Source organism: Vidua chalybeata, chromosome 1, assembly GCF_026979565.1.
Source record: "Vidua chalybeata isolate OUT-0048 chromosome 1, bVidCha1 merged haplotype, whole genome shotgun sequence".
Classification (NCBI taxonomy): domain Eukaryota; kingdom Metazoa; phylum Chordata; class Aves; order Passeriformes; family Viduidae; genus Vidua; species Vidua chalybeata.
Genome location: NC_071530.1, coordinates 46,183,188 through 46,208,170, shown reverse-complemented (window position 1 = coordinate 46,208,170; position 24,983 = coordinate 46,183,188). Strand labels below are relative to the sequence as shown.

Sequence of the window (24,983 nt, the reverse complement as noted above, 5' to 3'; positions counted from 1 at the left end):
ACCAAATGTATGTTTACCTAAGGCAGTATGAAAAATATGAGAATTTCAAAAAGACTTCTACAGTGATGATAGATCTGTTTGGTTTCAGTACAAGTAGTACACAATTTTTCAACCTGCAAATATATATTAACTTTCAAAACAGATAAATACAAGTTTTGAGCACTTAAGAAAATGAAGAATAGTGAATGCAATACTTCAGCAATACATACCTATACTTCATATACATATATTAAATAAATATAGCCAGCAAATATAAAAAAATCTTACTGTTTTCTTACCTGAAAAAATGTTACTGTCTTTCTATTTAAATGAGTTCAGTTTTATGTTCTACATTAAAACAATAATTTTTCACTGATTGTAAACAACCCACTTCCCAGGGAAATGCATGAAGTTATTTAATTGATCAACCTGTATCATCTTAAAGAAGTTAGAAAAGATGAGTTAGAGTTTGCCTTACAACAGTTAAAGTCACTTAATGTCAATTTCGTATTTAAGGGCCTGTGCCAAGAAATCTGTAGGAATTAATTGACACATTATAATGTGCTTTGGGTAGTAAAAGCCTCCAGAGACATTTAAGAAAAAAGTCCTTAGCAAAGTGATTTTCTATGAGAAATAAGCACTATTACTAAGGTTTAGATTTCCCAAATTCAAAGACATTTACCAATGTCCTTTAGACACTTTTGTAAATGCTACTTGAACAGAAGCAGGTAGGGAAGAGTGGAAACAGATGAGGTACTATGATAAAGATGAGTAAAATGCTGAATCTAATTTGGTCAATGACCACCAGTTTCATCAGTCAGTGCTGAACACTGCTCAGGTCTACAAAACCTTTCAACAACCTTTGTGAATACTCTTCCTTACATAGATTTAATAAGCAGTCCTAAAAATCTTTATGAATACCCAATATATTAAAACTAAAATAAGAAGAAAAAAATCTAAAAACGTTATTTTAAAGGTTACTAAAAGAAAAACAAAAAAGTAGTTCAATATTTTATTCCTACAGAAAATATATGGAAAATAGCTTAAGTGAGACTCATACTTCATTATGGACTATAGTCTGCTGCAGAAATAAACAGCACTGGACTTGTGTCGGATCAGTGAGAAACAACCTATATTTTTATACACTTCTTTGCATCATCATGAGAGGCTACACAAAACTGACAATGTGTCATGGTCTCAAGCTCACAATTCTTAAGTTACAGGAAAAGATCTCAAGCCATGCTCTGCCAGCCTCGCATGATTTTTAGAAGTATCTGCTGGTGGTTCAAAAGCATTGTGGGGGCCTCAGGGCCAACTTCTGTAACTGTGCCTTCAGCCTACTTGAAATTCAAACTACATGATTCTAACTTCTCCAGGGAAAAAAAAAAAAGTTAAAGTTACTGTAATTGCTACCAAGATAACATTACAAACACAGACTGGAACCTGTGTGAGTACAAATGGAAGCCACTACATTTTTCATGACGTTCTAAATTTAAGTCTATTAAAGTTGGAGAACTTGACTTATACTGCACATTCCCTTCCACTAATGACCATTGAAGAATTCATAATTAAGGGTGTAAGAGAGGAATTTACAACTATAAAAATCCTATTTTTTCAGATCAAGCTATTACTATTCTTCCTGCAGATACACTCAGTGTATTAAGAACTTGCAGCAATGTTTATGTCTAATTCTCATATATAAATTAATATTACTCTCCCAGGATCTCAAATCCACATGTTTTTCCAATTAGTACTAACATTCTCCCCAAGTTTAATAGCATGTAAACAGAGAGTTCCTTAAGGAATATGACACATTCCGTTTCATCCCAGTTCTCCAGTGAAGAAAACAGCTTTCAAAGGGGCAGTACTCACTCATAAATACCACCACAAGATTTTGAAAACAGGTTTTTATAAGCTTATGCAAGGAAAAGAAACCCTAGAAAAATCTGTCTTCTAAAGTATGAATATAGATTCTGGGTGCATACGTATACTTAATGTGGTAAAGAACAATGCCTTTTGCATTTACCCATTCATAATCTAAATGGTAGAACCATTATTATACAAAATAAAACTATAATCAACTTGATAAATTAAAAAATTATGAAAACAAAGTATCTAGTCAAGTAAACACTACTATGCTGATTCTGTATAAATACAGAATGGGAAACATCTGTTAGGGAACAAATTTGTAGAAAAGGGTCTTGAAATTAAGATAGGGCAGAGTACAGTACAATATACTTCCTGCACAGGCTAAAGGAAAAGTATTCCATTTCAGAAAACAAAGAGTAAGGCTGAAAATCATTCATAGAAAGAATGCTAGCATTTTGTCACAATTAGTATTAAAGAAAAGTTACTGGAGGAATGCACTAAAAACATTCCAAAGTTTTAAATAATTAAAGAATATCACTAACTGCCAGCTCCACTTTCAATAGTCACAATAAAACACACTGATTTGCAGGAAAAACCATGCATATCAAACATTAAGAAAACCTTCCAACAAGGACACTAAGTTACTATAACAGCCGTTAAGATACCATTCAAGGTGTTTATGAGTTCAGATAAACTTTGTCATTGATGTTTTGAATCCCTTAACCCCATTGGAACACAAAGGGAAAAAACAGATGGGCATTCATCTCGCCTTCTAGCTCTAACTTTATATAACTTTCAAATATTACACTTACACAAAACTATTTATAAGTCCTATTTCCTGGATGCAAAATATTCCTCCTTTTCCTTATAATTTCAGTTCTAAGGATTCGGCCATCTGGGAAGATGACAGTCTTCGGCATTCCATAGATTTCTGTGATGGAGATCAGTTACTGACTTTCTGGTTAAATATTTTTTCTACTGCTCCAGTTATACTTAACTATGTGAGTAAATCATGCTAAAACTCAGTGCAATGATCTCCTAATGAAGCCAAGAGATAGAAATTACTGAAGTTGAGTTAAAAAAACAAAGCAGAAGAAAAAAGATGGTCTAAACAAAACTAAAGTCCTTATTTAAATTTAAAAATTCTTGCTTGAACAAAGCCTTGAACTGATAGAGGCACTATTTTCACATCACATCAGGAACTATTATAGGAAAAGCAGGACAGCATTCTAGTCAAACATTAACCAAACTTCCCAAAATATGGGTGAAGCAATATTGGAAACAGACCTCCAATCAGACTGACATCTAAACAAGCCTTCAAACACCCACACTCAATACTCATCAAGGTTTTAAAAGCAATCCTGCACAACACAGATATTATGAGACCATTAAAAGCTACAGAATTAACTCACTGCAGGTCATCAGGATTTATGCTATAAATTCTCACACCCATTAAACTCAATACATAACAATGTGGGTGGTCTACAGCACCTTTCCAAGCACTTCCCTGGCACTGACCCACACTTTGGGTTGGCACCACGCCCTTAACCTCTCACCATTCGTCTCATCCAGCCGTTTATGCACTGCCAAAGGCAACACAGTACATGATATAGCCTGATGTGGTTTACAGCTATAATCATATTTAGCCAATGATTCTGATTAAATTTTAATCACCTATATAAGAACATCTTACATACTGGAAAACTATCATGTCCCCCCTGAAATTTCTCTTTATTTTTCCCTCAGAAGAAACAAAACTGAACTCTATTCAATTCGTCTAGGTTTTCCTTAAATTGTGCTCCCCTGTGAATCCTACCCATGCAGAATAGAAAGAAATAATCATATCTCCTTATTAAAAGTCATATGACTACAACCCAAAGTTGGAATTCAGCTTTAGTGGAAACATATTGCTGTCTTTTATTCAGTTGATGGTCCAAAATAACCCCACGAGCCTATTCTATGGCAATAGTGCTTATGGAATTATTTCTCAAATTTTAGTTTGTCAGATTGTTACTTGCTAGAGTCCTTGGCACTTGCTTCAACTGAAAATCATCTTAATAACTTTAGATCCTCCTCTAATTTATCAAGATCAGCATTACTGCTCTCTCAGTATGCCTCAAACTACTGCAAGCTTGTTGCAAAGCCACAATTTTAACACTCATGCTCACATTCCATCACTGAAGCTATTAAAATAGTGAACAAAGCCAGACCCAGAAGAGACCATGGTCTACCTCTAACATATACTTTTGGATTAATGACAAATATTGACAACTACTTTTGAAGGCATCTTTCAAATAGTAGCACACTTCAAGATAATCATCAGCTTTTCAATGTGGCTTCAGGCAATTTCTCTAGATTTCTGGGTACATCATCTTGAATGTATTAAATACAACTTCTAGAAATTGAGCTTCCTGCTACAGTGCTGCAATACTAGAAGGGTCCTAAGCACTTCTAAAAAATTTTTAAAAGTTGGTCGCTATGGAAAAAGAGGTTTTAGTCATTAAGAAAAAGAATGGGCTTAAGAAAAAGTGGCATTGAACGAAATCCTCTAGCTAATGCTGGTTACCCTATTGAATAATTATGGGACCATCTTTGGCTTGGCTTGGAGCTTAAACATTCTGAAGAACTTTCCCCTACATTACCATCCAGCGCCATAAATCCTCAGATACAAATACAATTCTCAGTCTCCCTCTCCACATATGGTTCTACCTTCATTCTCTTCTACCTATTCCAGTTCTCTCCTTTAAGGGCTGGGAAAAGGAGTTCCTCTATTTTCTAGGCATTATCAAAGAGCTCTTGACTCAACAGCATAGGTATTTTCTATACTGCTTTCCCTTTATGACGCATCATTCTAATTTCTTCCATGTGTAGACACAACAGGTGCTTTTAGATGGACTTACTCTGTGAGTCAAATTTTTTGATTATCCCCACTAACAGCTCTGTTTTCATATTGAGGAGTGGACTTGAACATAGGAATTAATTTCTTTTAGGTAAATCTAACCAGGCAGATGAATCCCAGAAATGTACCTAGAGCACTCCAACTGCTAATGAAGAACCACTACAGGCACAGAGCTAGTTCTGAAACACAGACAAGATACAAGTCATGCTGCCAGCCTCAACTCCTTCTGCCTGCAGATCTGCTTCTAACAGACCACATTACTTGCCAAGGCAGAGATGGCCAGAGAAAACCTGAACAGGTGACAAGACAAACATGTTTAAAAAGTGTCACTAAAACCTTTATTCTCAAAAAGAAGTTCCAAGTTTTCTCAGTCCATTCAAAGACAAACACACAGAGTTTCAAATCACACAGCATATCCTGCTGGAGGGTAACTACTTAAACACTATGCTATTCTGAGCATTTGACAGAAATATTTCTCTCTAATGAGCTTCTCATTAATTAAGATAACATTTTTTTAATTTCGACCTCTTTCAAAAATTATATTCTTTCAACAGTTAATGAGTAAATGCAAAGTCTATCAAGAGTGATATTTCTTCTAATTGGTTTATAATATTTAGAAATTTTACTCTTTTCCTAACAAAATCATCATCTAATTCCTTGAACTCAATAACACTAGTAACTGAATCAGAAGAAGTGAATTTCCATATTAAATCAATTCACCTTATTAGTTGAGATGGAAAAAGTTGAACTGCAGCTATTCACACCTTTTCAATATTCTTAAGAGGAAAAACAATGGTTATATAATCAAAGTTCAACAAATTAAATGCCCTTCACATATATTTTAGTCTTGCAAAGAAATTCTAACAGAAATTTGTAAAGCAAATATGACACTTATTCTGCCTCCCTTACTTCACATGATTATGAATCTGGTTCCAGATATGGCAACAGTTTAACACTAAAATAAATTAATATACGTTTGTAGAATTTCTACCACTGCACAGTCTGCAGCTGTTTTACTGTGGCACATGCAACGGAGAGCTGTTCATAACAAGGAATTTTGAGCTGCTGAACCATTGTACAGACCATTCATATTATAATAAACAAGAATTTCATTATTCTTCAAAATGTAAGAAAGCAAAATACTGATAACCAAGATACTTCCCTAACACAACTCCAATCCTTATCAAAAACAATATCCATGAAGCCAACAAAATAAACTCCCAATTTTAAGCATGATGTATATATAAAATACAAACTTTTCCTTACAGATGTGAAGACTGCTGTAGGAGAAGGAAGGCATTGACATCAAAGACTGTAGTGATGTTACGGTTTAGGAGATTATGAAGCTGCACAGCCAACCCAGATTTAGAGCAGAAAGATGGGAAAAAAATACCTGTTTCCAAGTCACCAAGAGTATCTGATGTTTACAAAGAGTCTATCAATCTCACTGGAGGAAAACAGCAGGAAGAAAATGTCTTGCAACAGTACAAAGATGCTAAACTTCAGACACTACAGAAAAAGCAAAACTTTGCTCCCACTATAACTAAAAAGTAGTAGTACAGAAAAGAAAATAAAAAGTTAAATAAATTTAAATAAAAAGTTAAAACATTAATAAAATTTCCTTTAAAAATAGTAATTCCATGACATCCATGTAAATCATTGTGCACTGTGAAATCTTGCCCACATTCTTATTCTATATGAGAAATATTACTCAACACATACTCAAATTAGTTTCATCTTCAATTTCATGCTTTCTGTGAGATATCACCCAGTCAACTACTACTTTCTAAAGTTGCAGGTTTTTTTTAGTGTTATCACTACTTCATGATTTATCATATAGATATGCCATAAAGCCACTAATACAAATATATTCATTTCTTTATCAAGAAAACAGAATTCCTCCTTTTTCCATCATTAGAAACATACACATGCACACATTCAATTGAAACGTGCAAAGAAATAAGTATAAGAATTTTCAGCATAACAATGACCATCTGTTTCATTTGCTGCATTACTGTGCATATTGTGCAAGAGCAACAATAAGTGTTGAATAAAATGAGAAGAAAACCTCAGACCTGAAATTATCTTATTATCTAAGTCATTCTACTTGTCAGCAACACCAACAGTGTTTGACTTCCACAATCAATGAAAAACAAACTGCAAATAAACAAGAAAGTAAAATGTGCAAATTTTTTTGTTTTAATATGCAAATAAATATTTTGGATTCTGAACATTCATGAAATTCATGTCTTTACCTGGCATGACAGCAGCTTGCTGAGTGGCCAAGTCTGTACTTAATGAAAGGCGACCACCTTTGGCCAATCTATCACAGAAGAGGGTGATGTTCTTCTTCAGTCTGCTGGTATCTTTGGGCATGGACAACTGGCTGCTGAGAGTCAGGGCCTGCTCCTTGGAGCTCTTTGACAAACAAGTTCTTAACAAGTAAGAGACCGCAGCATCCACAGTTTCTTCCCAACCCTGCATTAGAGAAAAAGAAATTAAATAAAATTAGGTGAAGTGCAATATGATATAGCATATTAAAAATAAGGTGATAAATCATGGATTGAGAATTTTCAATCTATACTGATATTATAGTTTTGGGGTTAAGGGGTGTCATGAACATCCAACTTCAACTTGTAGAAGCAAAAGTTGAAAAAACATACTTATTCCAATATTGAGGTCAACAGAGAAATCTAATTTCATTAATAACAATGTATGGACAGTATGTGATAGAACAGCTAAATTCAGTCATTGCATTAATAACTGAAAACTAGAAGTTCCTGGTTGTGACATTTAAAATTAAGGACAGAATGAAGAAGTAAATAAAAGTATAATATGTAGTGTATAATATTATGATGATGATATGTCAAGGCCAGGAAAATAATAATGGAATCACAGATTCTCATAACAATAGTAGAGGACATCATGACTGCAACACAAAGCTACAGGTATTCAGTACCCATTTGTCAGATCAATTAACCTTAAGTTATGAGCACATATGTGTCAGTGCTGTGATGAACAGGGAGTTTGATTTCAGCACTGTCAAGCTGTAAATATTTATGAAAAGACCAGCTTAGTAATCACTTCCAGTTAAAACAAACAAATTACACTCAGTAAAAGCAAGTAAGTTTCTTTTCAATAAGCACCTTGAATAGCACATTTAAAACTTAGCTTTGAGTCTGTAACCTGTACTGTGGTTTCACACAAATAAATCAAAGGCATTCCTTTATGTAAGAATTCTGGATAGAAGTCCTACTATTTGTGACAAGGTTATTAGGTTAATGCATAAAATCTAATATATTACATCTATCTCATTTTTTGCGGTATGACATGCAGATTGACTCCTCTTGATGTATTCTGGAATCTTAAATTACATTCTGATGAGCTATGTGATTAATCCACAGCATCTATAATTAATGAATTGCAAAACAGTCACAAAGCTTTCTCATGTCTTTTCATTACAATCTTACAGAGCTTGGATAGAGTTAGAAACTAATATAAAGGGCTTTGTGGTCTGCTAACTTCATGACTCACATTATCTCTCAGTATTCAGCCACCTGTAAGAAAGTTCTATGTATCTACCTACATGAACGGGAAAGTGTATTTAACCACTGCACTGTAGTATTAGTGTCTGCTCTCTCAATGCTCCTGATTGGCTGCCACTTATTTTTGCAAGTTTAGTGACTTTAGAAGTTCTGACATGACAATCTGGAATCACTCAGCTCTACTTGCTGCTAAACTAGCAGAAGGTAACACCAAGCTTGCTCTTTATGAGGTGAGTACTCAGAAAAGAAAACTCAGGTATCCAGCTGTAGTTAATACAAACCCAGAATATGCTAGTTTTTAAGCTCTTTCTCATTATGCGTTCTGCTTGATTGAAAACACTCAGCTGAACAGCAAAATTGCCTACATATACACATTTCCATGACTCACTAAGAGCAATGTTTGAAAGAATGACAATATCAACCCTGCCATAGCCCACTGAGCAAATACGGTTTATGGATTTCTTCAATTAAATACATCATGGCTTTTATGAAGGACACTACTTTTATCACAGAAAATCAAAGACCACCTTCCTTGTTAAATTCCTAAGAACAGATCTAGGGCTGATGCTTACTAGTGGTCAGTTACACCAGTGAGACCACACAGTCATATGCACTTCATCCTTGTCCAAACATTCTCTATACTGAGTGTCCTGGAAATGTGATGTGCGTGTATAACATATTTACATTTTGTAGAGGAACAGGATCACCTAGTGAGATTTTCTTAGTCAGCATTTGCCTTTCTGACTTCAGAAAAACATTAACCTATATTATTATCTGGATTTGCCCCCCCATAAAAAAAATCCATAAACTAGAACAAAAACTACATAAATCAGAAAAGCCATGCCAATTAATCAATCAATGCTGTAGTAGCTTAACATTTTTCAAATATTCTAGAAAGAGTCTGTTAGAATGCAATGCATCCACTGACCTGTGATGGTGACAGGAAATCATCCATTCTGCAGCCAATTTAAAGAGGTTAATGAGCTGGTAAATGCTCTCTACGTTCCCACATACTGGGCAATGAAACTTAATATGTACAAAGCACCAAAAACAGCCAAGCCAGCCACTCCTAATTATACTACAAATCATGAAAAATAAGAACAACATAAACATAAGAATCTTGAGTTTCACTAAAAGACAAAGAAACACATGATTAACTGTTGTCAGCATACAGTAGCTCAGAAGCTGGCCAATATGTCTCTCCAAATAAGTAAAAATGCAGGCAAAAGTATTTAAATAAAAGCACTGAGTTACAAACTAACTAAAAGTCAGGAAATTAAAAGTGGCTAGTATTCTGTCCTTGGCTCACACAGGTATGTTTTACTTTATACCACAGACTTAACATTTTCCAACCCTTGTTCTTGTATTTCATTTCCATGTAAAACTGGTTTCTCAGTAGACCATAAAACTATCTTCTCCAATTCAAGGTCTGTTGACCTTGTAAGTCCAGTCAAATCCAAAGCAGCCTTTATGATTAATGAAAGAGTATGCAAAAGCTATCTCTAAATGAAAAAAAAAACTTGTTGGAAAACTGCTCAGGTGATTTTGTACAAGTAAGAATTAATGGCTGCAAATAAGACTGCATTTGTCAGCAATTTTTATTGGTGCAAGAGGAGAATTGAAGGAACAAGAAAAATTCTTCACATGTTAAAAAAGCTGAGAGATGTTTGAAAATGAAAGTATTCTCATCTATAGCCCACACTGCAGAATGTTTCTACTGCCACAAATCAAGTACACTGCAGGAGTCTGAAGACCAAATGCAGACTTGTGCATTATATTAGTGTACACATGTACTTATTATATTGGTACACATCATTCATGTTCTGTACAAATTGCCACAAAGGATCCTCAGATGACATGGCATATCTGAGTGTGACCGTAATTATACATTCAATCTCATTTTGGCATAAGGCTTCATCCAGAGTACCTTGTTTGTAGCCTGACACTTGGCTGCAAGATTCCACTCCCCAAGAGTTTAGCTGGTCAAAACCAAGGTCAGCTAGACATAGATAGGGGCAGGATCTGGGAGAGGGATTTCCAAACTGTTGTTGTTAAGATACACAGAGGACATATATGTAGGGAGAAGTCTGAGATAGGACCTGTTGTCAGATTTGGCAGGTTTACTCCTGTAAACCTATGGTGTACCTTCTCAACACATTCATACAGGTAGTTAATTTCAGAGATCTACAAATGAATACTATATGTCTTAAGTACAAATAAATCATTCTAATAGCATATCAGTCAAACTTGAACAAGATTCCTAAGTTGTGTGCATAAGCTAGACAAGTATTTGATTGTGTACCTTTCACTTTAAAAGCCTTTATCTTTATTAATAATATTCCTAAGGCAACAGCCATTTTCTAAGCTGCCTATGATGTAACTTATCCTGGAGTGACAACCAAGGCAGTTCTGAAAGAATTCAAACGCAATGTGAGATATACTGCATAAACTATGCAGAACTGGTGCCAGCCAAATTATGAGAATTCTTACAGCTGCTCACTCAAGAATTCGCCTGGCTATATCTTATTTCTTTATTTTAGACACAACAGTGATATCATCAGTTTTCAAAAATGCTAGAATACTTGAAAGTTCACAGTATTAATTACAATCTTGGCATTTATGCTTATCTCAACCACCAGAGAAGAGGTTTCTATATCTGAAAGCATTGTATATGCTAATTCACAAGAAACACCAGCCATGTGCCTCTCAGCACTCTGCTTTTACAGCAATTAAAAAAAAAAAACCTTATTGTTATATATACAAACCAGTAATCCATTAATCCATGGCTACTGACCTCGTAGTATCCAACATAGGCACAGACCATCAGTAAATTTGGCCAGGATTTTACTGTGGTACCAGTCTTCCGAACTCATATTCTTCAAGCATATTCTATATTTCTAACTGATCTATTTGTCTCAAAGAGGAGATAACAGCCACAGAAGCCATAAACTAGGCATGCAACATCTGCTTGTGCTGTCAGAAATGGAAATGACAAACCTTTGTGAGTGTCCCTGAAAAATTACAGCTAAAAAAGCCCTTAGCAGACCTTTTGAAAAGAATCAGAATAAAAGAAAAGAATAGACACATCTATTTAGCACTCAGAAAAAAATGGACCAATATAGTTCTGAAGTCTTAATGTATTACATCTGAACAGTATCAGAGACAATATATTTCTCAAGAAAAGGTTTTCTAAGAAAAAAAATATTCTTGGTTGAAGAATTATTCTTTAACAATGTAAAGCCAGTCTTATTTAACATAATGCATTAGAAACACCAGTCACAGATTATCTGGAATCTTCTACAATTCACTTTTTCATTAAAAAAAACCCCAGAAAAACCAAAGCAAAAGCACCTCCACACATATAAATAACAAAAACCTACCAGTGGGATAAACTAAAAAACAGGGAACTGGCAAAATCCTACAGACTAGTGGAATTTAGGTGTGATGAAAATCCAGACAAATGACTCAAGCTTAAATACATCCCAAATCTATTAAGTGCCTAAGAAGGACATTTGTACTGCACAATGGAAAAATCACAGTTGAAGTTCTTACATTATACCTGCTCTCTCTGCTCATATCTTTCTTTAGATCATTTATGATGCATATTGTCCATCATATTAACTGATTTGATTTTGACTCCTACTGCCATTTAAAGAAATTCAGTTCTTATAGAAATTCACAGATTGACAAAAATAATATCAAAGCAAGGATATACTTGAACATCCCAGACAAAGAGACAGAACAACAAAAAAAAAAAAAAAAAAGGAAGAAAATGAGTAAGATATGCAGTTCTAGAAAAATAGTTCAAAACCATATATGAATCAATTTCACTTTAAATTATGGAAACCATTTTTATTTGTGAGATGATACTCTGAAATCAACCTGTCGCAGCATATGCCATAGTGTATGTCGCAGTGGAGACGGCCACAATACACAGAGCACCACCATACAATTTCAGAAGGTTTTAAGCCTTCACCCAAACAGAGTAACACTAAAGCACATCAGAAGGCTTCAGGCATCTGCCCATACAGAGTAACATCATTCCACTTCAGAAGGCTGCAAGCACCTGCTCTTTCTTGTTCTTCAGCAGAACCTTTTATACCCCTCATTGTTCATGCATTGTACCTGTGTGCCTTCTGTACCCTTTTGTGATTGGTGAGTGCACCTCAGCACTCCATGTCTCATTGCTTTCAATGCTGGTCAGCTGTCCCACACAGATGTAGCCCACTGGGGATGAGGCTCAGCCACAGCCCCACTCCCAGTTACCACTGTACTTACAACAACCTACTCTGAAGGGCTTTAGGGACATTTAAATCTTATTAAGAGTTTGGACTTAGCAAATTTATATACTCGAAACAAATTACAATTTAATTGAAACACAAAAAATAAAAGCCAAACAAGGGACAAAAGAAAATGCAAATCCCAGAGAAGTACAAGCTAACATCTTGATAACTCTGACCACAATATGAGCAATCAAGCTCTGCAGGGATCCTGGCACAAGAGATATATAAGGGAAAAGCTTAAACAGTCTATGAAGAACAACAAATAAAAGACTACAGAAAGGAATCAAGATTGTGCAGGAAACTGTATGAGATCTGCTTACAATATTCATCAAATTGGTCAGTATATCTGACCAAATCAGTATAGCAAAACAGATCTGTGCAGAGTTATTTAATATTAAGTATTTATGCCAGCAACTATTTTCCAGCTACTTAAGAACATCTAATTCAAATATTAGTCTCTCACATTTTGAGGTTAATAGACTACAAAAATCAGATTTAGCAAAAATCCATTGTGAATAAAGTGGGTTAATTTAAAAGTCTGTCACAGACACACTTGTAATTCCTGCACAGCTACTTTGTAATTGCCAGTCATAACAGAAACAGCAACTTTATCTGTGCAATGTAGAAATATTTATTTAATAGGAACTCTCCAGCAGCATAAACAACTCTCTACAAGAACTTTTCATTTTGAGTCCTACTTGGTAAACATATATTGATAGCCTATGGCAACTTCACCTGAGAAAAATCTCTATGACAGATCCTTTCCTGGAAAGTACACTTGCCATTTAAAGGTTTCTCTGGTATTTTTGTGCTCTGAAGTTCAATTCACAAATGACCAAACACTTCTGCATTTAATATAGTTTCTGGAGGATTCTATTCTATGGACATTTAACTGTAAAACAAGGTTTGCCAAACTCTCCTTCTACAGTGTCTTCAGATATGGAAAGAAAGTTAAAAATGCATATGGCTTTGTAATCAAAACTGTGTTTTTAAAATTATCTTATAGAAGAGGTAGTACTTATCTCTTAGGAATGGTGCTCCTAAACTAATCTAACAGAAAAATCAAACTGTAGAACAGCAATATCAAAAGCAGTGGGTGTTTTAGAAATCTAGCAAAGTGAGCATTACTAAATAAAGGTTCTGAAAGCTGCATACATGAGGATGATGACCTGTATCTTTTAGATTTTGATTTATTTTTCAAGTCAAATTCTGACCAAAGTCCTGCTCACAGAAACAATTTATGTTTATCAGCAGTTGTAGGGTTTTCTGTATTAATGAAACAACTGGTAACACGATTAAAGAGTGTAAGAAAGCCAAATCCGTAAGAAAGCAAAACTCTGGGTGGGGATCATAGTCATAATATTTCGAACACTGCTTAACTCTTAGATGCTTTTGAGATTAGTAATTTACTCTCAGGAAAGTGCGTGCTTGACAAAAAATTATATACCAGGATGAATATAGATGATGGTTCCATTAGCTCCTCCATTAAAATTTAACCTCTGTACACTGCAGCCAAATTTCCATATAGGCTGCATCCTTTCACATTGGATGTTCTTCATTTGCACAGAAAGACTTTCAAAATTAAGTTAAAATTAGGTTAGAACTAAATCTGTTGGTTTCTTCTTGACAAGTAATGAGTCTGTGTTACTCAACTCTTCTTTCAAATTGTCTCTCACCTCAAAATTGGAGCAATATAGAGTGTTTCCTGGCATCTGGTTTGTTGGGGTTTTTTTCCTGGACAACAGTGGTCTTTCAAGAATGGGTAAGAGACAAGGAAAAGGGCATATTTTTTCAAAACATAAATTTTAACTATCTAATTCTACAGTTATTAATCTAGTAATGCTTATTTGTTGTAATATTAATGCATCCCATCTGGAATAGTGAAAGTTCATACACTCCATGGGTTTCTGTATTCCCCAACCCTGAATTTTTGAGAGATTTTTTTTTCATCTTAATTTTCTTTCTACCTTGACTTCTTATGACCACTGGCCCCTTCTGGGAACTTGTGAAAGAAACTCTTGCAAGCACTACATGAATGGAATGGCATGGCTTCTTTTGTTGCCAGCTTCAGAAGTCTGTTGTTTTGATTTTTAGCACTGAAATCATCTAACATTTCATCATTCTTTTCCTCAATAACTTTTCACTAGTTAGGAAAACTGAGGTGCTGTTTGGGTCTTGCAGAGGTTGTCAAAGCTGTCTACAGGCAAGAAAACATACCAAGAGTTGTGCATCTTGCTAAAAAGTGCTACACATCCAGCAATACGTCTGCCATACATTAACTCTACAATTAGGATCAGCAAGGTAACTTTAAATATGAAAGGAATCAGACCTTGTTACACTCAGCCTGGAGGGAAAAAGTAGATAAAACATATGCTAAAACAAGTTTATTGAAACTTCTCATTGCATCTCAGCCCATACTCCATTTTTATATCACTGATATTCTTGGAGATGAACTTTTCATCTTTCACTATATCTGTTATTTGGTTAACAATACAATATGCTATGAAATACTGACAAATGAGATTGTGTTTCCAAAACTCATGAAATATGGAAGCACACAAACTAAAATATTTTAGATCTGGAAAAAAAACTTGCTATAAATTTGTTTCCTATTTAAATTCTCACATTACATCTACACATCATTATCTTTAAACTCAGTTTGGTTGCTTCAAATAGTGGAATTTCTATTCTTCCAAAATACACAGGTGAGGACAAAGAGGATAGCGGTAAACTCAACTTGCATGTTTACTTGGATAGACAACTTTCAAGTTTATGCTAGGGGGCTTTTTGTTGTTTTTGTTTTTTTTTTTTCCTACAAGAGTATCTTAAGGAAAGTTTATTAACTCCTCCACTGTTTGTGCAGATTTGATTTATAAGCTGTTTTACCTTTGAGGTATCTAAACCATATTTTTTGCTTTATCAAACTTCCACTTCATTGAAAAAGCCAGGAGATGATGAAGGACATAAATTATGCAATCTTTATGTTCCTTTAATCTGGCCTACTTTAATGTAAGTCTCTCACTACCTGTGCAAATATGAGAGAGTACTGGTATATCATTCTTAACCTAGGAATTAAGACAAAGCATCTTGCCATTAACTAAAAGAAAAAAAAAATCCATCTGAAAAAATGACTACTCTAAAAATCATGGTAAAAAAAGAAGTCTTTTTCTGGGATCTTGTAATAAGATGAAAAATTCACATGACATCTTCTGTATGATATCCCTATCAACCTATCTCTGTGTGATACATCTTTGTAAATTCCAGTAGACGGATTATACATCACACCATGTGAACAATAGCTATAGGTTATCTAGTAACAACCAAAAAATTCTACATGATTGCAAGTTAGAACCAAGAACAACCATCAACAATTTCAGAACCAAAAGCAGTCTTACCACAACTGGTTCCCCTCACTTCCCCCAACAAAGATTAGCTTGGTGATTAGATCTTGATACACCCTCTCAGAAATGTCTCTGACCATGAGATCTAAGGGAAATTTTGAATTTAGCTGCATGCCATTGCCACATGTTCACTATAAACAGAGAGCTTCACAAAATTATTGGGAGGTATGGTTAGATAAAATGCTACTAACATAGCACTACAGTATTTTTAATAAAAGTAGCATAGTTTTGAACTGATGCCAGACAATCAGAAAGTACAACCAACAATAAATATGCAATTTTTAATTCTATAAACCCCGTCCTATTAGAAAACATAAAAATCATACTCTAATGATGATGAAACATATTTCTTATTTCAGTATATAAGCAATTGCATCAGAATTTTACAATAAATCATAAATCCCATTACATTTCTAATATACTAGTACAGTGTTGATCAATACACAGAATCATAGAATGGTTTAGGTTGGAAAGGACTTTCAGGATCCTCCAGTTCCATAGGCCGGGACACCTTCCACTAGATCAGGTTACTCAAAGCCCCACCCAAGCTGGCCTTGAACACTTCCATGGATGGGGGACCCATCTCTTGTAAACCCTTTTACTGAAAGGCTGCATAGCAATAGTCTGAGGATCTTTCAATTAGGACACAATACCAAGGGAATTCTTCACTGACAATAAACTTCTTCAAAAGAAAAAAGAAAATAAAAGTGAAAGAAAGAGACACTGATTATATATATTGGGTGCTAAGACCCTTTGCTGAACACTTCTGTAATCACTGTAATGCACCGCAGTTTAGATGACAACTGATCTGAACTCCTGGTATGCACCACATACTCAGTAATTACTACTACACCAAAATGGCTCTTTGTACCTGAACTAGACAGATCACCCCAACAAAGAGAAAGTTTAGAGGTCCCCATCACGATATTACATAAAGAAAGATGTCTGATAAAAGAAGCTTATTTAATTTCTCAAACAAAGAGTACATCTCTTACGACAACTGCAGTACTTCACAGGGTACACAAATTACTTTAAAAGGTGGTGATATACGCTGGAAGCAAACTAATCAAAGCAGAACACAGTTCTGCCTTGACTAATTTACACCAATAAATAAGATTCCTAAGTAGGTCTCTGCTTACAACAGAGACAGTGCACTGAAGTTTAACTTCAGGATCTCCAATATCAGCAGAAAGAAATGAGGTTCAAGTTAAAATTAATTCTCAAAACCTTTTCATTAAAATACATATAACCAATAGATATGATAGATTCTCCTTTAGCATAAGCTTTTTACCAAGGCTGAATGCTTGTTCTGAGCTTGACACAATTTTCAGGGAATACAACTAAACAAGACAAGAATACAATTCTTTCTGTACTTTGAATGTTGACAACTCATAATGCATACCAAACCTATTTCAGCATAATTTTGTTTAAATTAATTGTATGCCATCTGGAAGAAATAGAGAAAGCTTTATTTTTTGAAAACCATTACTATTGCCAACCAGCAGAAGCACGCCTGTTAAAAAAAATAAATCTTAGAGCCCCTTCTTATTAAACACCAAAAAAAGAACAAATTAATAAAAAATTGAAAATACAATTGGGCATAGCTTCTTTTGATAATCTTTTGAAGTGGAAAGCATCAGATAAAGAAATATTATAGGTTTTCAGTAATCCATAAAAGCTTCCAACCAATCACATTAAGCCTTTCTTTCTCAGACCAAGAGAATACTGGCACTTTTCTATTCTACTCAAGAGAATTCACCGGGAGGAATCACATTAATTTAGCTACAAATGAAGATCACTAGATAGTGGTGCAATGTGTCTTCAACTTGCTATTGCTGCCATAACTCACTGCCTTCTCAGTAAATAAAATTAACTGCATGAAGAAAACAATTACCAGACACTTAAAGAAACTGTGATAGTGCTTGCAGTAGTGGTAAGACCAGCTCTTTGGTCTTCAAATTCCCTCTTTTGTTATAAATTACTTAACATTTGATCTTTTGTGTTCAGACATTCCAACATTGTCAAATAATCAATCAGTTTGAAACTCTGCTTTTAAGGACAACAAAAGTAGACACAGTTGCTGTAACTTAGTGGCTTTACAACCACGTGTCCTGTCCACCTACTCATATTAAGAGCGACTGAGAGAGGTTGTTTAGCCTGGAGAAAAGGAGGTTCAAGGGAGACCTTACCACACTCTTCAACTCCCTGAAAGAAGATTGTAGCCAGGTGGGAGGTGACCTCTTCTCCTGCACAACCAGCAAGAGGACAAAACAATAAAGCCTCAAGCTGCACCAGAGGAGGTTCCGGTTGGACATCAGATTGGGCTGCCCAGGGAGATGGTAGAGGTCCCTGGAGGTGTTCAGGAAACGACTGGATGTGACAAAGGTTGGACTCCAGGATCCTGCAAGTCTCGCCAAACCTAAAGCTTCCATGATTCTAGTTATCTCTGGTATACTCTGGTCCTCTTGAAAGCAGGCTAGCAGGCAGAGCACTGATTTCAATATCAAAACATACTATAAAAGAACATTCAAGGTACTTGAACCATGGACTCTTACGTCTGTTATTGTCCAGCTGGGTCACATACCCACGCATGAGCAAAGGACATCGACAGGAACCAGTTACCACTACTCCATTTTAAACCTTTCTCCCTAACATAGGACTTTCCCTGCCCAGGGAAGAGTGGCAATCTCATTTCTTCACCTTTTTCCCCTCACTTGACAATCTTATGTTACCCTGAAAGAAACTAAACTTCAGGCTGAGACTGAATTTTTTTACTGAAAAATTATGGGGTTTATTAGGAAAAGCTGAAAGTGTCTTCCTTTTATTTTAGTGATTAAGGTTTTAAAGCTTACTAGCTTTTTGCCCCGATTTCTTTTAGACTTAGATGGTTCACTGTACCAGAAGAGTCTTTCTGAATGGTTCTGTTGCATGGTATTGATTCAAATAGGAGGAAGACTTATCTATTAGTTTTGATCACTAAAAATGTTACTGAATGTCATTTAATGTAATTTTCCAAGCTGGATAAATGGCAACAAATTTCATGTGTTTTTCTCTAAAACCACTTATCTGCAGATGTATTATCCATCTTGTTTCTAAAAAGAAGGAGGGGAATAAACATAATGTATCTGCTGTAAACTTGTCTGTTGACAAAAATAAAGAATACAACCATATGAAAAACTGGCTCCAAGTTATCTGTCATCACGGCCCACTGCCTTGTGGTGGTTTTGTGAGATTCTGTTGGTTTATTGGGTTTGGGGTGGAGTTTTTTCTTACGTTTAGGAAATTTTAACTAAAAGATAATTTGTACTAGCCTATGGCAAGCAAGAAAATATTAAATATTTCAGCGTATTTTAAAATATTTCATTCTGGTGCACAGTTGGAACTTTGCATTTAAGAAGTGGTTACAATGATAAGTGGAATACAGAAAATATAAGGCACAAAAAACTAATTCCAGATGATTTGTACGGTGATCAAGAGCTAGGTTGGATTAATTACAAGAATTAAAGTGACAATTTCCAATAAATTCTAAAAATTAGAGTTCATAAAAAGTACTCTTGCCAAAGATGCAATTATTAGCTTAAAGTTTCCAAAGTACTGGACAGCAGTGGAAACTTCAGTGAAAATTTTTTCTAATGTCAGTCATGACAGACTTAATCCTGCTGGAATTACAGAAATAACCTTACCTTTGATTTTGAGAGTTTAATCTCAGTAAAGGATTCTTTCCACACAAGGGTATTTTTTACATTACTCAATAACTCTGGAGTAAAACCCATTTGCTATCATGCATAAAACCTAGCAGCCTATCTAGTTGTTCCCAAATGATCTTTACTTTTTCTCATGAATTACATTCAGATCATCTTCTTACAGTAAGCAGAGATACTTTTGATAGTAACTCCTGTGACTTTTACAGGCACTTCAGGAGTTTTTTCTGACACCATTTCTTTTTCATCATTGCCTTAAAATGGATTTTTCAACTTTATCTAATCAACACTGTGAAGTGGTAAATTTATAGTCCCTAATGTAAGTTAATTACTGTAAATCATGGAGTCAATTAAAATATGCATTTCAACCTCAGGCATATTTTTCTTTCAAATTACAACTTCAATAAAATCCTAAGATCTAATACAGACATTTACTTGGTTGGTATGACTCCAAACATAAATAAAGAGAGATGGAAATGTACTTCCTCAACACCAGTTTATAGCTATTACTGTTAACTATAGTAACAAATGTGACTGTAACAAGCAAGGAATGATTCTGAGCAATTAAGCACTTGTATGTAATTATTTGGTAACATCAGGAGAACTATGAAAATATTTGCTCTTCAGTAAAGTTGCTGTTGATGGCTACACTGCCAAGGGCCCTCCATCAGTCTTAAAGTCAGAATGTTTGTATCGACAGACATATTCTCCCCTTGTAATGTCTTAAACAAAGAAAGCATTAATACCTTAATGATCAGGCATATGAGCCATCAGCCAATCCAGACACCATCCAACCATTATATCAAAACTACCCCATGTAGCATGAACCCTTTGAACCCTTTAAATTAGCCTGGACAAACTCCCTCCTCTCCCAAACAGATTTCCTATTGTAAACATGTACTTTATCACAAACTCAGCATTTTTCAAATCTTTTTCTATCCAGAATACTCAGCTCGGTAAAGGATAATGACTGAAAAACATCCCTTAGAAATGTTGGTGGGGGGGGGGTGTTTCAGAATTTATAGTACTTCTAATTGTTGTCAGTCCCTTTTACAAGCAAATAACAAATATGTTAGTCTAGCAGAACTGTGACCAACTCTCCTGAAAAAAATGAATCGTGTAACAAAATCTCTGATACATTTTTAACTTTATTAACAAATCATGGATTCTTTTGTCTCCAAAAGCACCATGAAGTGTTTTTCTACCATACAATTCAACAGATAGAAAAATATAGAATTCAAAACCAGTATACATGTGAAAGTATAGTTTGCATGCAACTGTAACACTATGCTCTGAAATAGTATTAATATATACTTCTATATTCTGAATATGGATTTTAATTTAGTCCCACAGTAACAAAGTACATTGCAGAAATCTGCACCTAACTTCCCTGCAACTACTTTTCTTCTGTTTTGGCATCAATTTCTTAGTGGCTTCATTAGAAGAAGAATTAGCTCATTTATCCCACTAAGACCTGAGAGATCTCATTCAATTTCTGATGCTACACTTCTACAACTGCACAGCATTCATGAAAGAATCACTGAAAAAGAGGAATGCCCTTGTATTTCCGACACTGAACAACCTTTTTAGTCAGCTTTATCAAAGCAGTGCTATTAGGTGTTAGTTAGAAGTTTACTGCCAGAAACAAAGCATGATACCAAATATCTGTTATTCACATAAAATATGCAAGTTTGCAGTATTTCTTCCACTATATCTTTGTAGACAAGAAAACCCAAATTTTATATGTTCTTAGACAAATGTTTGCAGCAACAGAAACCATTTAGCAGTCTGAAAAAAAATGGTGACACAATGAGAACAGAGAATGCCACTTTCACATTTGCTAAATATCTAACTGAAGTGATTGCCAGGTCTAGAAAACAAGATACAATCTGTTCTAAATGAAATGGCATATATGAGAATAATGTTCATGTTATGGTAAAAGAGGCATTTCTTTTTATGTTAACAGTGTATTCCAAACATTTCCCTTTTTTTTAAGAAAGCACTTCCATAGTTTAATGCTCACAAGGCAGAAAACGTTCTGGAGATGTAGACTGCATCCAAACTGTCTTCTAACACATTCCCTCCAAATAAAAATACAACAAACCATTGTGCAGAATTGTTTGAAGAGTAAATAAAAATTCTTCAGAGTATCTTCTTTCACCAGTGTTCTACTTCACTGCTTACAAGGAAACCTGAACACTAGCTAGAAGCTTCTGTCTGTAAATATCATTGGTATTTCAGAAGATTTCCCCATTCCCTGCCTAAGCTTCTTAAATTACATTCAGATTTCTGTGGTACCATAACAACTTCAATATGGCACGTAATTCAGTATTTTGTAAAGATTTTGTTTCTATTTCCACCTCCAGTTGTTGGTTTACATTTTTCATCCTGACTGCTCTGCAGGATATACATCCTTACAATGCTTATGTGAAGTCTTGCAGCTTCAATACAGAACACTGTTAACCACCACATTAAATCTACACCGAGATACAGGCTGAAGCAAAACCCTGCATTACAGGATACAACAAATTGTACCATATTTTATCAAAATTTGCGTCAAAGCAACCCAATTCCTGATGGCAAAATAAAAATTAGTCATGTAAAAAAATGTTTGTTTGGGCTTTTAGGAGATTGATAGGAACTTTCTTTGAATTCAGTTCATGGGAATGCACATTCCTCAGTTGTGAAGCTTGATTTTCCAATTTTAAATGAGGACTAAATCCAAAACAAATCTCAACAAAACTGTTTTGTTTTGCTTTGCCTGCTATGAGTCAATATCACGTAAAATGCCAAAACACTTTTTGCCCCCCTGGGTGGAAATGGCAGAAGATCCTAGATTCACTTGGAATGCAGCACAAGCTTTTTAAATGACCACAAACCATTCTAAGAATTCCAGGTATGCACCAAAATCTGCATTCACTGTACATTGCAAAAACCCTGTGCAGAGCATGAAAATTAAAATTAATGTGTACTTAAGATAATTCTTGAAACTAACTGGGGATCAATTCTTAATTAAGTTGAGAACATTCTTTAATTCAACTAAAGCAGTGTTTAGCTGTGGACTTTAGGTGTGGATATAAACAGCATTACTTTTCTTCATAGACTATTCTCCAGATTTTATACACAATCTCACCTGGTCACACTCATTAAATCAAAACAGAATTAGCAAGACATTTACAGAACGCAGAACTATATAGAGCATGGTTTGGAGTACAAGGAAATTGTCTATTCACAATATTTTGCTTAGAAAATTTTCATCCATTATATAAAGCACTGTAAATACACTGAGGACAAAGTATTGCAAATTATTAATAAACTTAAATTATATACTTGCTGTGTGTACCTTTTATATTTCTATTGAATATGGGCATGTATGTTATAGAACATTTATATTAGAGTCTTCAAAACCTGGGGGTATTATTCTGTTTATCCTAACCACAGGACAGAAAGTAAAAATCAGCTAAATTTATGTGAGACATTCCTACTTGGCTTGGTAAGGAAAGGCAAAGCAGAATTTAACTGGTACCACCCATGTCCTCTTTTGAAACATTCTATAATCTACTCCTTCTTTTCCACTTTGCTGTGAAATCAGCATAGTCTGCATTGAACACCTACTTAGTAAGGCTACTTAAATTACTTCAAAGGACAGTCTTCAGCAAAGTACAGGGAGAAATAAGGAAGTTTAAGGTCTTAAAGCTCTGAGAATGAGCATTTTTTAAGCAGCTCTTACAAATTCTTACCAGCTCTTGTGTATCTTCTGCTAATGGCAAAAACGTAGCTTCCAAAATAGCAATTTGATCAGTGCTGAGCTTCTGCCACAAACTAATAAGCATAATCACCAGATGGGTGGCACTTTTCAACTTTGCAAATGCCTGGAACATGTTGGCTTGATTTTCTTCTGCTGCATCTGCTAGAGCTATTACCTGCAAAAATTACAAACATCTGTTAAATATAATTTTACCATCCTTGAACACTCAACACTGAAATTACCTTTGGCACAATCTTGTTTTCCTTTAGAAGATCCTGAGGAATTCTGTTTTCCATAAACACGAACCACAGAGTATTAAATGAGTTATCATTTATCTAGATTTTTCTTCTGCATACCCAAGGCAATTTCAAGTCCATATGGCAACGGGATTAATCCATCCAGTACAATAAGTGTAGAAAGGATTTTGTTTAGAGCATATTTTTAAGGCATTCCTGAAATTAATCTACATCATATCACATAATACGTGACAACAAATTAATTTTCAGGTTTATATCACACACTTATCTCCATATGACCAGTAAACCTACTGTATTAATCAAACACAGCACATTGATTTTATGCTATTAAAAAGACAGCATATAATTATTTCCTTTGGAACACAGCTGCCATCTGTTATTTTATTAACTCTCATGTCTCTCCATGTTTTGCCCTAGTTTCTTCAGCTTTTATGCCAAAATGTAAACATTATGGATCACGTATATTAAGGCAATATCACTTCAAGTGCCAGACATTATAAAAGAATTTTCGAAATAAAATAAAAGTAACAGATTCACTTTGTCTAATACTGTAAGAGTTTTGCTGAGTACTTCAAGATGGGGAAAACCAGAAAAGCTACTATATGATACTCTACTCGGTTCAGAAGTAACTTGTCATTGTATAAAATACTGTTGACTCACAGCATTGAAAAATATGTATTTTAAAAAATATTGCTATTAATGTCTTAATTCTTGAAATAGAATGTTTAGATATTTTCCATCTCTGGTGAAAAGAGAGGATGACAGTGATTTCAATGGGCAATCGCTGTAATGTCAATATGACAAGAGACTTTCCACAGTATTTGCACTGGCGTACTTCAAGTAAAGGAAGGGTATACAGGTTATGGGTTCATCCCAGGGGAGCACAACTTAGAAGACCTGTTCTCAGGAGTGCCATTACATCTCCACGTTACCCAAACAACACTTGGTTTACAGAAGCGTTGATTATCTGATTGTTATTTAAATCAACACAAAGCACCTCTCTCAATCATTTTCTGTTTATTTATCTTCAAGACAGGGTAATAAGTGCTTGACTGGAGTTGTGAAAAGCCTCACAGAAATGCAGTTAAATGTAATTAGTATTACAACAGAATTTACAAAGTACAACTCGCAGAGCCTCATCCATTGACATTTTGGCAACGGCAGGAAAACGAAAATACTATATGATGCATCTTCAGCAGGGAAAGAGAGCCAACCAGCTGTTAGCATTTGGTGGAGGAAAACTATTTTTAATCTGCCATGCTGGCATTAGAGATGTATGTGTGTTCCCTCCAAGCTCCCAT

General features: G+C 34.9%; 1 protein-coding gene across 5 annotated transcripts in view; it reads right to left on the bottom strand.

Annotated features, from left to right (window-relative positions):
- Positions 1-24,983, bottom strand: part of BBS9 (Bardet-Biedl syndrome 9) — a 299,832-nt gene that overhangs the window by 146,985 nt on the left and 127,864 nt on the right. For 4 of the 5 annotated variants that reach the window (XM_053949185.1, XM_053949253.1, XM_053949402.1 and 1 more), the window contains exons 21-22: positions 23,418-23,600; positions 7,003-7,225 (exon numbers count right to left, since the gene is read on the bottom strand). In XM_053949185.1, the coding sequence (XP_053805160.1) occupies positions 7,003-7,225; positions 23,418-23,600 (406 nt within the window). Of the gene's footprint in view, positions 1-7,002; positions 7,226-11,206; positions 11,266-23,417; positions 23,601-24,983 lie in introns of those variants that run through there. The other variant, XM_053949473.1, reaches the window with a different exon arrangement.